Genomic DNA, 15000 nt, shown 5'->3' with positions numbered 1-15000 from the left:
CTGCAGCTCGGACACCGGGGACGCTCTGATCCGCTCCACCAGGACCCCCCTCCCGGACCTGGACTGGAGACGTGAAGCTGGACCAGGACCCGGATCGGTCCAGATAAACGTCCAGAAGCTGCTAAAGACCCGACCGAGTCCCGACACTGGTGCTCCTCCGCGGGCAGCGGCGGACGGTCAGCCCGGTAAGAGCTCCGGTAAGAGCCCCGGTAACCCTATTAATGAAAACACATTAATAATTAAAGTTGATATGATCTAACATGTGACGTCAAAAATAACGCTCCGTACTGTTGTTGTACTGTTCATATATATATATATATATATATATATATACATATATATATATATATATATATATGTGTATGTACACACACAATTATAGTAATTGATAGTTCATAGATTGATTGCTCCTTCAGTTCCCACTTTTGTCCACAAGGTGGAAGTATTGTACTGCTCAGCTTGAGCTAATGTTGTGATCCGACCAGAATATTATTATGATGATGATTAATGGATGGCGATTTGAGCGTCTAGGCCTGAAAGTGTGTGTGTGTGTGTGTGTGTGTGTGTGTGTGTGTGTGTGTGTGTGTGTGTGTGTGTGAGAGAGAGACATTGTCAGACATGTTTGAGGGTTTGGAGTCCTCCTGCCCTGGAACCTTTGAGCAAATCTCAACTTGTAATCAGCCTGAGCAGACAGGAAACACTGGTGTCCTCAGACACTCCACTGACATCTTCTCCCTCAGGTCACGACCTCCTGACGTCACGTTTCACCCCCGGATGTCGAGGAATCGTACTCGCAGCTCTGAAACAACGGTGAGAATAAACAAACACTGCACGTCTTCACTGTTTAAATGGAGTTCGGTGCATTTTTATGAATCCAGTAAAAACACAAACTGAGATTGTGGTCACAGCTACACTTATTATAGTTAGATAAAATACTCATTATGTTGATAGAAAATTAATAGTATTAAATTGATATCATGATCAGAAACAGTATTAACAATATTAATATATTTAAAAGCTTTGTATTCTGATTTTATTGAGAAACTGAAAACGTGACATAAAGTTTAAAAAATATAAAATTAATAAAGTATTTTACTCTGAAAACATCAGTCTGAGTTTATGTGATTTCAACTTGTGCCAATTTAGCTAAAAATACCCATTTATATAATTTATACTTCATTTGATATATATATGTATATATAATATTTTCTCTGTTTAAACTGTCTATTTGTTCTCTGTGCTGCTCAGCTCTCACAGCGCCCCCCGCAGGAGGGAAGTCAAAGTGAAGCTGCTGAACCCGGGGCCACTCCAGACCAGCTCCCAGGATGCAGTTGGTGTTGCGGGGGTCCGGACTCAGGAGGAGCTGTTCTCTGGTCGTCTGGGAGACGTCACCAACGCAGCAGCAGCCGCTGCAGCGGCAGCGGTCGCAGCTACTGCTCCTCTCATCAAGGTACATCTGACCTCAGATCAGCTGTTGATTCAGTATATATACTACACTACTGCAGTTTACTGTCAGTACTACAGTACAGTTAGTTACTGAAGTACTTCCATCATCTTCTCCCTGTGTGTGCAGGCCCAGTCAGATATGGAGGCCCGGGTGTGTCAGCTGACGGACGGCGTTCAGCGGCTGCTGCAGGCCGACAGGTACATTTAGTCTTTTTATATTTGTGAGGAACACGTCCATCAGAACCCAGAACAACCAGGTCCTCCATGGAGCTGCATCATCCATTCATCCAAAATTCATCTGTGTTCATGTGCTTTAAATCACATTCACACAAAACTGTGAGAAACTGTTTGAAGGTTCCAGACGAGAAGTCGACTCATTTACACTTGAACTGTTTCTGATCAATCACATCATCATTTCAGTTTGTAAAACTCAACCTGATCCCACGCACTGTGTGACATCACTGTGACATCACTGTGACATCACTGTGACATCACTGTCTGCTCTGTCATCAGGGAGGATGGGGAAAGGGGGTGGGGCCTAAACCAGCGGACGCAGCAGCACCAGGAGACGCTGCACAGTCAACAGCTGCAGGTAAACACGCTCACCTGTTCAGGTGCTGCTGACTCGCCACTCTGCTGTCTGACTGCTCATTGGCTCCCCTCTCCTCCAATCAGAGCCAGCTGCTGGAGTCGGCCCTCAAGATAGTGACAGGCCACGCCCCCATGACCTCTACAGCTTCTGACCTCACAGTCTCTGGTCCCAACCCTAACCCATCTCGTCTGGAGGTCACACACCTGGACACTGCAGGTAAACACACACAGACAGACACACACACGTAGACTCCCGGGCCGCTGCCTGAAACCTGTGTTCTCCCTCTGACCAGCAGGGGGCGACTCCACTGGTAGTTTCTATAGAAGTCTATAGAAAGTGACTTCTCACTTTATAACGTCAGGAAACATTCAGGAGTTTCTGTCTCAGTCTCTAGTTTCAAGTCTTCTTCAAACAGCTGATGTTCATTTAGTGAATTATGATCATTTAGAGTCAAACAGACCATAAAGCACCGGATGTACTGGGGGGGGGGGGAATACCACAGTGTGATTGACAGCTAGTACTGTCCAATGGGTGCAGGTAGGCGTGTTCTCCCGCTCCTCCAAATATGGTTACTTCTAGTTTGAAAAACCAAGATGGCGCTGGCTTCCGAACAGCAGCTCACAGACCAGCGGGTGATGTCACGGTGACAGTTGATAGTTCTGAGCAGTGATCCGATTTCCCCACAGTCTCCATTTCTGAAAATAGACGATGGTTCTGTGCTTCTGGACGTCAGATCAGTTCTTTGGTTGTTTGTCGTGCGCCGTGTTGACAGTTTCTGGACCTCGTCTCCTCCTGATCCGACCACAGTCACCGGTGAATCCAATGACGTGTTGGTGTGTAAAGTGAAAACAGGATCGGGCTCAGGCGCCTTGTGGAGAGTGAGAGGGGAAGTGTCTGAGTCGTCTTGACCAAAAGGGGGCAGCAGTGTGCCTCTGAACAGTGGAGCCTGTTGCCATGGAAACGCCTCTACTCAGACTGCGACTGATGCAGCAGAACGTGTGTGTGTGTGTGTGTGTGTGTGTGTGTGTGTGTGTGTGTGTGTGTGTGTGTGTGTGTGTGTGTGTGTGTGTGTGTGTGTGTGTGTGTGTGTGTGTGTGTGTGTGTGTGTGTGTGTGTGTGTCTTCCACACACAGGGCCCTGCAGGGCTTAAGACTGGGTTGTCATGGTAACCTGGTTGTTTTTAATAGGAGTTTATTTATTACCTCGGTTCAGAATTCACTGCTGACACACTGTGTGTGTGTGTGTGTGTGAGAATGATTGAAGAGGTGCTGGGTTGTTGACATGATTTTATTATTTTATTTATGTTGTTGATATATATATTTCAGAGGTTAAACTGTTTGACCTTTGACCCCTTCATTTTGAGGAGTTCATACCAGTTTCACATTCAGACGCACAAGCTGTGTCTCAATTCAGAAGCTGCGTTCGTGGACTAATTACGTCTCAGCGGTGCTACTAGACTGTCCCAGTTTGAAGGCCCCTCCACATGCGTCCTTCCACCCCGAGTGACGGAGGCTCCACCAGGTGGATCCTTCCCGGCGCAACATATCCCAGGATTCATTGTGCTTCCGTGACAAACTGTTTTCCAAAGAGGCAATGGCGGCAAAAAGCACAGCCAAAACGTCAGGAGAATATATTTTTAAATGTTAGAACTCAACCGACCAGCTCACAGTACAAAAAAATATCTTTTCAACATTTTAATCAACCGAAGAATGTTTTCGTCCATAGCTTTGTTGCTAGGCGACGCTGTAAGGGCGAGACAAGCTGTTGACACAATAGAAGAACAGACCGTCTCATGGCGTCTACGCGGCCGTTGGAGGATGCAGCTGACGTCGGCTGCGTAGACAGATACTCTGCAGCATGCAGCGCTGAATTGAGACACAGCTACAGTCCAGCTACTGTAATCATTGAGGTTCCCCAGAGGATGAACTGCGGGGTCTCCCTGACCTTTGACCTTTGTGAGCTGTTTTAAGTTCATCACGTTATAGTCGTCTCTCTCCGCCTCGCTCACTTATCTCCTCTCTCCAACAGCAAACGCCCACAGCAACCAGCAGCAAAGCTCCCCGGCAACCAGAGCTGCCACTGCCTTGGAGACCGACCCAGTTGCCATAGCAACACCCAGCTGTGACCGAAGGCCAGAGCAAACCAGGTGATGGGGGGATGGGGGTTGTTTGTGTGGGTTTGAGTGGCAGGTTTGTTTAACAGAGACATAAATTATGCAGACTGAGCTTCAGCGGTGTCGGCTGTATTTGCACCAGGTCTATGTGAGCGGCTCCGTTCTGAGCTCGTCCTCAGAACAGAATCCGAACATTCGGGTTCAGGTTAAGTCACGTTGGTTTACGTGATGTTTTACACAGCTCGTGTCTGAAGAAAACATCACGACTGAGCTAACACAGGAGATATGTTCTGACTGATCGGATCATCCCCCTGGTGGCCGGCTGCAGTATAGGTAGTAGACCCCGCCTCCCCATTAGTAGGTGTGTCACTCGTCATAATGCAATTCGCATAATCATTCAGGGAGAGTCGGGGGCGAACAAGGCTGCAGCTCATCCTATATTCAGCAGCCTCACCCTCATCCTGCAGCACCAGGCACGTTTCCACGGCAACACAGACGATGAACCGTGTGTGTGTGTGTGTGTGTGTGTGTGTGTGTGTGTGTGTGTGTGTGTGTGTGTGTGTGTGTGTGTGTGTGTGTGTGTGTGTGTGTGTGTGTGTGTGTGTGTGTGTGTGTGTGTGTGTGTGTGTGTGTGTGCGCGTGCGTGCGTGCGTGCGTGTGTGCAGCTGGTTCAATAAGGTTTAGTCGACCGCTAACATTGATGTCATGTGTGTATGTGGATATACACATACATATAAATATATATGTGCACACATCACATCACATCTCATTAGATTTTCAATAATGTGAAACAAACATTAAACAGCACAAATAGTGTCTTAAAAAAACCATCTCAAAAACGTTGAATGTTTTGTGTGCTGCTGTCGACATGAATCCAAACGCTTGTTGTTGCTTCCGTCACTCTTCAGTCAGTACAATCCTGAAAAGGTCGAACAGGAGGTCGATGGAAACTACCTGTTCACAGACGGGCTCAGATTATACAGCAGAAACACAAAGAGGAGGAAACAACACGGGGGGGGGGGGTGAAACCTGCCTAGCAACACAGATACAGATGTTCTTTCATTCATGTCAGACTGAACCATCAGCAGCCCTCAAGTCCACCTTAATTTACATTCCACCTTAAACAGGCCTGAGGTCAGGTCTGTGTCATGTTGTCCACTGAAGGTACAATAAAGTTGTATCTGATATTTTCAATTAAAACGACCTCAATTCAGTTTTTAGTTTGAATCAAACAGAAATTTACTGTTATTTAAATAAAATAAATAAAAACGGACGACACGCAGCAAGACGGCAGCGTTCATATACATATTCATATTCATATTCATATTCATATTCATATACATATTCATATACAAGGAAATGTAGGTTCATTTTCACACAATGGGAGGAAGTGAAGACGCCTTTATATACAGTCACTGATCATCTTTATATACAGTCACTGATCATCTTTATATACAGTCAGTGATCATCTTTATATACAGTCACTGATCCTCTTTATATACAGTCACTGATCATCTTTATATACAGTCACTGATGGTCTTTATATACAGTCACTGATCATCTTTATATACAGTCAGTGATCCTCTTTATATACAGTCAGTGATCATCTTTATATACAGTCACTGATCCTCTTTATATACAGTCACTGATCATCTTTATATACAGTCACTGATCCTCTTTATATACAGTCACTGATCCTCTTTATATACAGTCACTGATCCTCTTTATATACAGTCAGTGATCCTCTTTATATACAGTCAGTGATCATCTTTATATACAGTCACTGATCATCTTTATATACAGTCAGTGATCATCTTTATATACAGTCACTGATCCTCTTTATATACAGTCAGTGATCATCTTTATATACAGTCACTGATCATCTTTATATACAGTCACTGATCATCTTTATATACAGTCACTGATCGTCTTTATATACAGTCAGTGATCATCTTTATATACAGTCACTGATCCTCTTTATATACAGTCACTGATCCTCTTTATATACAGTCACTGATCCTCTTTATATACAGTCACTGATGGTCTTTATATACAGTCACTGATGGTCTTTATATACAGTCACTGATCATCTTTATATACAGTCACTGATCCTCTTTATATACAGTCACTGATGGTCTTTATATACAGTCACTGATGGTCTTTATATACAGTCACTGATCATCTTTATATACAGTCACTGATCATCTTTATATACAGTCACTGATCATCTTTATATACAGTCACTGATCATCTTTATATACAGTCACTGATGGTCTTTATATACAGTCACTGATGGTCTTTATATACAGTCAGTGATCATCTTTATATACAGTCACTGATGGTCTTTATATACAGTCACTGATCATCTTTATATACAGTCACTGATGGTCTTTGTATACAGTCACTGATCATCTTTATATACAGTCACTGATCCTCTTTATATACAGTCACTGATCCTCTTTATATACAGTCACTGATCATCTTTATATACAGTCACTGATCCTCTTTATATACAGTCACTGATCCTCTTTATATACAGTCACTGATCATCTTTATATACAGTCACTGATGGTCTTTATATACAGTCACTGATGGTCTTTATATACAGTCACTGATCCTCTTTATATACAGTCAGTGATGGTCTTTATATACAGTCACTGATCATCTTTATATACAGTCACTGATCATCTTTATATACAGTCGCTGATCCTCTTTATATACAGTCGCTGATCCTCTTTATATACAGTCACTGATCCTCTTTATATACAGTCACTGATCGTCTTTATATACAGTCACTGATGGTCTTTATATACAGTCGCTGATCCTCTTTATATACAGTCGCTGATCATCTTTATATACAGTCACTGATCATCTTTATATACAGTCACTGATGGTCTTTATATACAGTCACTGATCATCTTTATATACAGTCACTGATCCTCTTTATATACAGTCACTGATCATCTTTATATACAGTCACTGATCCTCTTTATATACAGTCACTGATCATCTTTATATACAGTCACTGATCCTCTTTATATACAGTCACTGATCATCTTTATATACAGTCACTGATCCTCTTTATATACAGTCACTGATCATCTTTATATACAGTCACTGATCATCTTTATATACAGTCACTGATCCTCTTTATATACAGTCACTGATCATCTTTATATACAGTCACTGATCCTCTTTATATACAGTCACTGATCCTCTTTATATACAGTCACTGATCCTCTTTATATACAGTCACTGATGGTCTTTATATACAGTCACTGATGGTCTTTATATACAGTCACTGATCATCTTTATATACAGTCGCTGATCATCTTTATATACAGTCACTGATCCTCTTTATATACAGTCACTGATCCTCTTTATATACAGTCACTGATCGTCTTTATATACAGTCACTGATCATCTTTATATACAGTCACTGATCGTCTTTATAATGAATTAACGTTATTTATTATTAATATATATGATTAATATAATGTTCTGTGGTGGGGAGGTAGTGAGAGGAGCAGTGGGGGGAAGGGCAGTGACGTCACTGACTCCACCAGGTGGCATTCTTGGCTGGGGGGTGTGGGCGGGGGTGTGGGGGGGTGATGCATTGTGGGAACAGCCGCAGCCTCCTCCTCCATCTCTGCAGCAGCAGGAACAATAACCAGCGGAGCTGACGAGTCACTGCAGCCGCCTGCCTGCTCTCCTCTCCGGGTACATCTCTCCGTGTCTGCGGGAAGAACCGAGCTGGTGTGAGCAGCTCCGCGGACGAGGCAGGGAGGGAGACGGGCAGAGGGAAGATGTCCTCCCCGCAGGTGTCCTCGTCCCGCAGACAGTCATGTTATCTGTGCGACCTGCCCCGGATGCCCTGGGCCATGATCTGGGACTTCACCGAGCCCGTGTGCCGGGGCTGCGTCAACTACGAGGGCGCGGACCGGATCGAGTTCGTCATCGAGACCGCCCGGCACCTGAAGCGGGCTCACGGTTTCCAGGAGGGCAGGTCCTCCGCCGGCGGCCCGCAGCAGCAGCCCGCCGTGGCGAAGAGCCAGGCGGTTCTACTGACCGGGAAGGAGCCGGTGGGGCATCCCATCCACCACCACCTCCAGGCGGACGCACCGACGAAGTCTCAGCAGCCCGGTTTGGACCGGTACTCGCTCGGTGCGGACAGCCGCGCTCGGTTCGACTACAGCGGACACAGCAGCAGGCTGCCCAACGGTCTCCCAGGGCCGAACGGGTTCAAACCGGATGACGGACCGCCCGAGCTTAACCGACAGAGTCCGAACTCGAGGGGCAGGAGCCACGGGGGGCTGGGGTCGGCACCGGGACAGATCACTGTGCCGCCGAACCTGCTGCCCCAGACCCTGCTGAACGGACCGGCCCCGCACGGCATGGCGAGCAGAGGCGCCCCGCAGGGCTCCATGGGCAGTGTCTCCATGCCCGGACAGGTGGGGATGTCTGACCCGGGGGGGAAGCGACCGGCCTCGGTGTCCAGCACGGACCAGGAGCGGGAGCTGAAGGAGAAGCAGCGGAACGCGGAGGCTCTGGCCGAGCTGAGTGAGAGTCTCCGGAACCGGCAGGAGGAGTGGGCCAGCAAGCCGAAGCCGGTGCGGGACACGCTGCTCACTCTGTCCGGCTCGACCCCGTTCGACGTCCGCTTCAAGAAAGACCACGGGCTGGTCGGCAGAGTGTTCGCCTTCGACGCGGTGTCCAAACCCGGCTTGGACTTCGAGCTGCGGATCTTCATCGAGTACCCGAGCGGCTCCGGGAACGTGTTCTCCAGCGCCTCGGGGGTGGCCAAGCAGATGTACCAGGACTGCATGAAGGACTTCGGCCGAGGTTTGTCCTCCGGCTTCAAATACCTGGAGTACGAGAGGAAGCACGGCTCCGGGGACTGGCGGCTGCTCGGGGATTTATTACCGGAGTCCCTGCGGTTTTTTAAGGAGGGTTTGGGGGGAGACATGCTCCCCCAGCCCTACATCGACGGCAGCTACCCGCTCCTGCCCACCTCCCTGGTGCTGTCCGGCCGAGCGGTGGCTTCAGGCAGCGGGAACAGCGGCTCCAGGGCCGCGGTGCGGAAGAGGAAAGCCTCCCCGGAGCCGGACTCAGCGGAGGCCGGGCTCAAGCTGGAGGAGCAGCAGAGGCAGCAGTGGATCAACAGCCAGACCGAGGCCCTCAAACTGTCCATGGCTGCGGGCTCCTTCGCCGGGGCCGCTTCGTCCCTCGGGCCGGGACACCCCGGCCTCTCCGGCCGCTCCACTCCCCCGGAGCCCGCCGCTCCTCCGCAGAACGGACAGTCCCCGATGGCCGCGCTCATGTCGGTCGCGGACACGCTCGGGAACGCGCAGTCCCCCAACAAGGACAGAGACTCCGTGCACTCCACCACCTCCTCCAGACACAACAGCAGCCCGGTGTCCCCCGCATCCGTGTCCGGACAGAGGCGCCTCTCGTCCCGCAACGGAGACCTCGGGCTGCCCGCGCCCTCTCAGTCCGCGGGGGGCATGGACCAGGTGCACGCTCAAAACGTGCCCGACTCCCCCATGGCCAACAGCGGGCCCCTGTGCTGCACGATCTGCCACGAACGGTTAGAGGACACGCATTTCGTGCAGTGTCCCTCCGTCCCCAACCACAAGTTCTGCTTCCCCTGCTCCAGAGAGAGCATCAAGGCCCAGGGAGCCTCCGGGGAGGTGTACTGCCCCAGCGGGGAGAAGTGCCCCCTGGTCGGCTCCAACGTGCCCTGGGCCTTCATGCAGGGGGAGATAGCCACCATCCTGGCCGGAGACGTGAAGGTGAAGAAGGAGAGAGACCCCTGAGGAGGAGGAGGAGGAGGAGGAGGAGGAGGAGACTTTGAACTCTTCCTCTCTGCTTCCACTGCAGAGCAAACCCCACATGAAGCACAGTGAGTGCGGCTGAGCCTCAACACGAGTCACGGAGGGAAACACTGGATGTAAAGCAGCTGTTGGACCACAGGACGAACAGGGCTGCAGATAACGAGATGAAACAGTGTGATTTATTCATCGGAGTGAGCTGACACATTATTCAACACACTCTGGAGGAATTCAGTTTGCAGAAATTAAACTGCTCTTACATCTTTAGTCTGTAAAATGGAAGTCAGAGGTGACGTCTTCAAATATCTGGTTTTAAAACGTCCGTTTCTGTAAAAGGAAACAGAAGCTGGGACGTTATTGAAAGGTTTAATCAACTATCACAGCGGTTGCCTGATTAGTTTCTACATAATCATTTTATAATCTACCACTTATTATAATAAAAATAATAATAATATCCATTATCAGTGTCTGTGCTATAATTTAAAATAAATTCTCCAACATCGCTTCCGACTGAAAAAAATAAAACAAACAGAAATAAGCATTATTTAAAACATTAGCTCAAGTAAGTCCATTAGTTTTCATGAAACATATGTAACCTGTACTCATAAGGACCAAAGCTCCAGAATATCAATCACAGGTCTGAGCTTGAACCACCGAGGCTCCGCTGGGTCCCTGGGGTCCAGAACATCCAGGACTTATCCTGTATTTACGGCAGAGGGCTGCATTTCTTTAAAAACTGAACACAACTTCCTCCAGTTCATTTATCTTCAGAATGTAAAGCTGATTATCGCTCTACGTTCTTCTCATCCAAGATTTAAGGTCACATTGATAAATCCTTATTTCTGTTTCCCATGGGTCCTTTCTCAGGACGGGCCAGATTATTGGATGTTAATCCACCTCAGCGAGGGTCCTTGTTGGGTCTGATGAGTCAGAAGGTGGGGGGGGGGGGGGGTGTCTCTGTTTAATCTGACGTTTAGAGAAAATATTTCATCTGGAGTCTACAAAAAAAAACTCTGAGCCTCCTGCACAGCAAAAAGTCTGAGTTTTCAAATGTTCTTAATGTGGAGGTGACCGCTCCTGCAGGTGGAGGAGGAGATTCTAATCGTACTGGAACTCTAATGATGTTAGAAATGAAAGAAGGAGAAAAAGAACGACTCAAATCAAATCACTTGTTGACAAGTGACGTCACACGTGAAAGAGAATCAACACGTTAAAGACATTGTTCATTGGATCAGTGTAGAGAGACTCAGGGTTTCCTCTAGAAAACTGTTTCAGACATGAGCACAGGAAAACAGTGTCCGGACATGTTGTGTAGTTGGTGTTTGTGAAGCAGCAGCAGCAGGTTGTTTCTGGACATGTTGTGTAGTTGGTGTTTGTGAAGCAGCAGCAGCAGGTTGTTTCTGGACATGTTGTGTAGTTGGTGTTTGTGAAGCAGCAGCAGCAGGTTGTTTCTGGACATGTTGTGTAGTTGGTGTTTGTGAAGCAGCAGCAGCAGGTTGTTTCTGGACATGTTGTGTAGTTGGTGTTTGTGAAGCAGCAGCAGCAGGTTGTTTCTGGACATGTTGTGTAGTTGGTGTTTGTGAAGCAGCAGCAGCAGGTTGTCGGGTCCGACTCGTTCACAGCAACAGGAACATGTGGGAGCATTGAGGCGAGGGGCGGAGCCTGTAGAGCAGCAGGAGATATTTGTGTTCTTCCAGTTTCACGTCCGTCACGTCCACTCGCTCACTGTGAAGTTTGTCATTTACCCCACAGTTATAACTTGTATTACTTAATAACTGAATTATTCCCTGACTGAGTTGAAAAGGCCTTGAAGCAACGTTTAGACATGAGGGAGGTCAACCTGTCAGTCGTCCATCAGGAATCATGAAGGCGTTTGGTTTGATGATGCTCAGAATCTGTGACTGACCTGAGAGAACTTTGATTATAAGGAGGTAATGAGCACAGGTTCAAAGTTGAGATGAAGTGAAGAGCATTTACAGAATATAACTGGACAGTGTAATGTGTGAATATTGTTTGCTAAATCCCCCAAATTTTCAGGAAATGTTTTTGACTTTTTCCATGGTCCAAAAACACAAACCCACCTGGTCTATAAAGAGAGTAAGCTTTTTCAGGGTTTGGAAGAAATCCTTGATTCTGGAAAGTTCAGTTTCTTCACCCACGAGAAATCAGCAGAGGCTGCAGCTCTGCAACAGGTGATTCATGTTGTTTTAGAGAGAAACTGAAATACACAGAAAGATAATCAATCGCCAAAATCATATTTAAAGCAAAAATTAACTGGTTCCAGCTTCTGTTCTGGTTTCGTTCATCCTGAACTGTTGACAGCTGAAGACGTCACCTTGGACTCTGATTCACTATTTTCTGACACTTTACAGAATAAATGATCAATCGAGTAAATGTTTTACAATTGAAAAATGAACATTAGTTGCAGCCCCAGACCACAAAGACATTCAGTAAATAGTGAGATGAAATAAGTTTTACTAGAGACTTTATGTGGAAAATTATCATAAATTGGATTAATTGACATCCAGTCTTCTCGGCCACTGATTTATTCTTAATTTTGCCATGGACTTTTGTGTGAAGCACTTTGTAACCTCGTTTAGATAAGTGCTATACAAATAAAGTTATTATTATTATTGTTATTATAAAAGCTAATATCAATTTATCAAAACAATTCAAGTCCCTCCGCTGACAGATTTGAACAGAGAAGTTTTCAGGCTGAGAAGCTGCAGAGAAGGATTCAGTACAGGTTTGTTCAGAGAGAAACATATAAATATTCTACATGTGGATGTTTCAGAAAAAGAGTTGAAGTGTTTTCATTGTGGTGGAGGTGACGGAGGTGTGAACAGTGATGGTGTGATGTTGTGTTTAAACAGATGGTTCAGAGAGTGACAGCTCTCAGTCACAGACTTCCTCATCACACCATCAGTTGATTTTATACAATCATGTTGGTAAAAAATACGTTTTTATTTTTTATAGGAGTTTTAAGCTATTTGTTTTGTTTTTTTTATTGATTTTTGAAAAGGTATTTAATTCATTTTTGTGAATTTTCTTTTTAAACATTGTCTTTTTTTACAATTTCTTACTGCAATAAATCTTCTCTTCAGGTTTTTACAGTTTTTCTGTTCCACATCTAAAATTTGAATTCGTAAAATGAACCATTAGAACACACAGGCCCTTTTCTTTTTTAGTATTTTCTGTTTCTGTACCGTCAGTTGATAAAAAGGATAAAACAAATGAAACAAACACATTTGATCTTGTAACGTGCCTTGGAGCTGAGTCAGTTGTAATAAATTTCATTGGTATGAACCTTTTCAGTGGAATTTGACTTTTCCTTCTGACCAGACACAGGACTGAACTTTATTTTGAAATCCTAGTGGAGTCGTGGTTTCCTGTCATTTACGAGAAGAAACATCAGAGAATTTGAAGAGAAGCTGCAACAACGTCCACAAACACATTCGGCTCTGTAGACGTGGCCTTGACTCATCAGGGGAGTACTCCGATGGAACTGGGATTGTACCGCAACAAATTTGGACATGAAGTATAAGATTTTTTCAATTTTCAGCAGGTGTAGTACTATCAGTAGTAGTATTAGCATTAATGCCTTTTCTTCCAGTAGCAGCTGAAGCCAAAGTATTAGTATTAGGACTATTGTTGGTATTAGCCGTGCCAGTAGTAGCTACCGACACTAGCATCAGTTATAGTAGTACTTAGTAGTACTAATAATAATCTTAGTACTAGCTTAGAAGCAAGTAGTACTAGTAGGGTTGTAGCTACCAGTAGAAGTGTAGTAGTAGTAGCATCCCATGGAAGACTCCACATCTGTAGATTTGTAACGCTGTAGTTATTGTTGGTAACCATCAGCCATGAAGACTCTGCCTCTCATCTCAGAGTTCGTCCTCCAGGGGGCGCTGGTGTGTCACTGCAGGTTCAAGAGTCACGACTCGGAGGAGGCAGCAGCAGGCCAGTTATTGGCTGGTGGTTACCAGGGAAACCAGAGTTACAGGGAGGATGGGTAGATGGAGAACAATGTCACATACAGACTCACTGCAGTGTGTGTGTGTGTGTGTGTGTGTGTGTGTGTGTGTGTGTGTGTGTGTGTGTGTGTGTGTGTGTGTGTGTGTGTGTGAGTGTGCACCCAGAATACATCCAGCAGGCATATACTGCACATACAGCACACAATATCTGTAGTAGTATTACAGTATCAGTAGTGGTATTGCAATATCTGTGGTAGTGTTACAGTATCTGTGGTAGTATTACAGTATCTGTGGTAGTATTACACTATCTGTGGTAATATAACAGTATCTGTGGTAGTATTACAGTATTAGTGGTAGTGGTAGTATTACAGTATTAGTGGTAGTGTTACAGTATCTGTGGTAGTATTAGTGGTAGTATTACAGTATCTGTGGTAGTATTACAGTATCTGTGGTAGTGTTACAGTATCTGTGGTAGTGTTACAGTATCTGTGGTAGTATTACAGTATTAGTGGTAGTATTACAGTATCTGTGGTAGTATTACAGTATTAGTGGTAGTATTACAGTATTAGTGGTAGTATTACAGTATTAGTGGTAGTGTTACAGTATCTGTGGTAGTATTACAGTATCTGTGGTAGTATTACAGTATCTGTGGTAGTATTAGTGGTAGTATTACAGTATTAGTGGTAGTATTACAGTATCTGTGGTAGTATTACAGTATTAGTGGTAGTATTACAGTATCTGTGGTAGTATTACAGTATTAGTGGTAGTATTACAGTATTAGTGGTAGTATTACAGTATCTGTGGTAGTATTACAGTATTAGTGGTAGTATTACAGTATTAGTGGTAGTATTACAGTATCTGTGGTAGTATTACAGTATTAGTGGTAGTATTACAGTATTAGTGGTAGTATTACAGTATCTGTGGTAGTATTACAGTATTAGTGGTAGTATTACAGTATCTGTGGTCATGTTCTTCTCAGTGATTCTTGATTTTTGCTGCATTGCAGATTTTTCTCTTTGAGCAACAACACACACCTGGAGCGTG

The 15000-nt window shown here is 45.4% G+C and overlaps 2 protein-coding genes across 2 annotated transcripts in view; both read left to right on the top strand.

The window, feature by feature from the left end:
* kiaa0586 (KIAA0586 ortholog) overlaps window positions 1–15000 on the top strand; it is a 30709-nt gene that overhangs the window by 246 nt on the left and 15463 nt on the right. Inside the window, exons 2-8 of the mRNA XM_034577029.1 lie at window positions 1–185; window positions 741–810; window positions 1249–1450; window positions 1574–1644; window positions 1960–2038; window positions 2122–2254; window positions 4064–4184. The exon at window positions 1–185 is cut by the window's left edge and continues 14 nt beyond it. Coding sequence (XP_034432920.1) covers window positions 1–185; window positions 741–810; window positions 1249–1450; window positions 1574–1644; window positions 1960–2038; window positions 2122–2254; window positions 4064–4184 — 861 coding nt within the window. The remainder of the gene's footprint in view (window positions 186–740; window positions 811–1248; window positions 1451–1573; window positions 1645–1959; window positions 2039–2121; window positions 2255–4063; window positions 4185–15000) is intronic.
* irf2bpl (interferon regulatory factor 2 binding protein-like) lies at window positions 7621–10092 on the top strand. Its single transcript, XM_034575786.1, has one exon. The coding sequence runs from the start codon at window positions 7958–7960 to the stop codon at window positions 9965–9967; it is 2010 nt and encodes a 669-aa protein (XP_034431677.1). The 5' UTR covers window positions 7621–7957; the 3' UTR covers window positions 9968–10092.

Source organism: Hippoglossus hippoglossus, chromosome 22, assembly GCF_009819705.1.
Source record: "Hippoglossus hippoglossus isolate fHipHip1 chromosome 22, fHipHip1.pri, whole genome shotgun sequence".
NCBI lineage: Eukaryota > Metazoa > Chordata > Actinopteri > Pleuronectiformes > Pleuronectidae > Hippoglossus > Hippoglossus hippoglossus.
The sequence above is the reverse complement of the archived record's forward strand: the minus strand, read 5'-3'. Positions and strand labels throughout refer to the sequence as shown.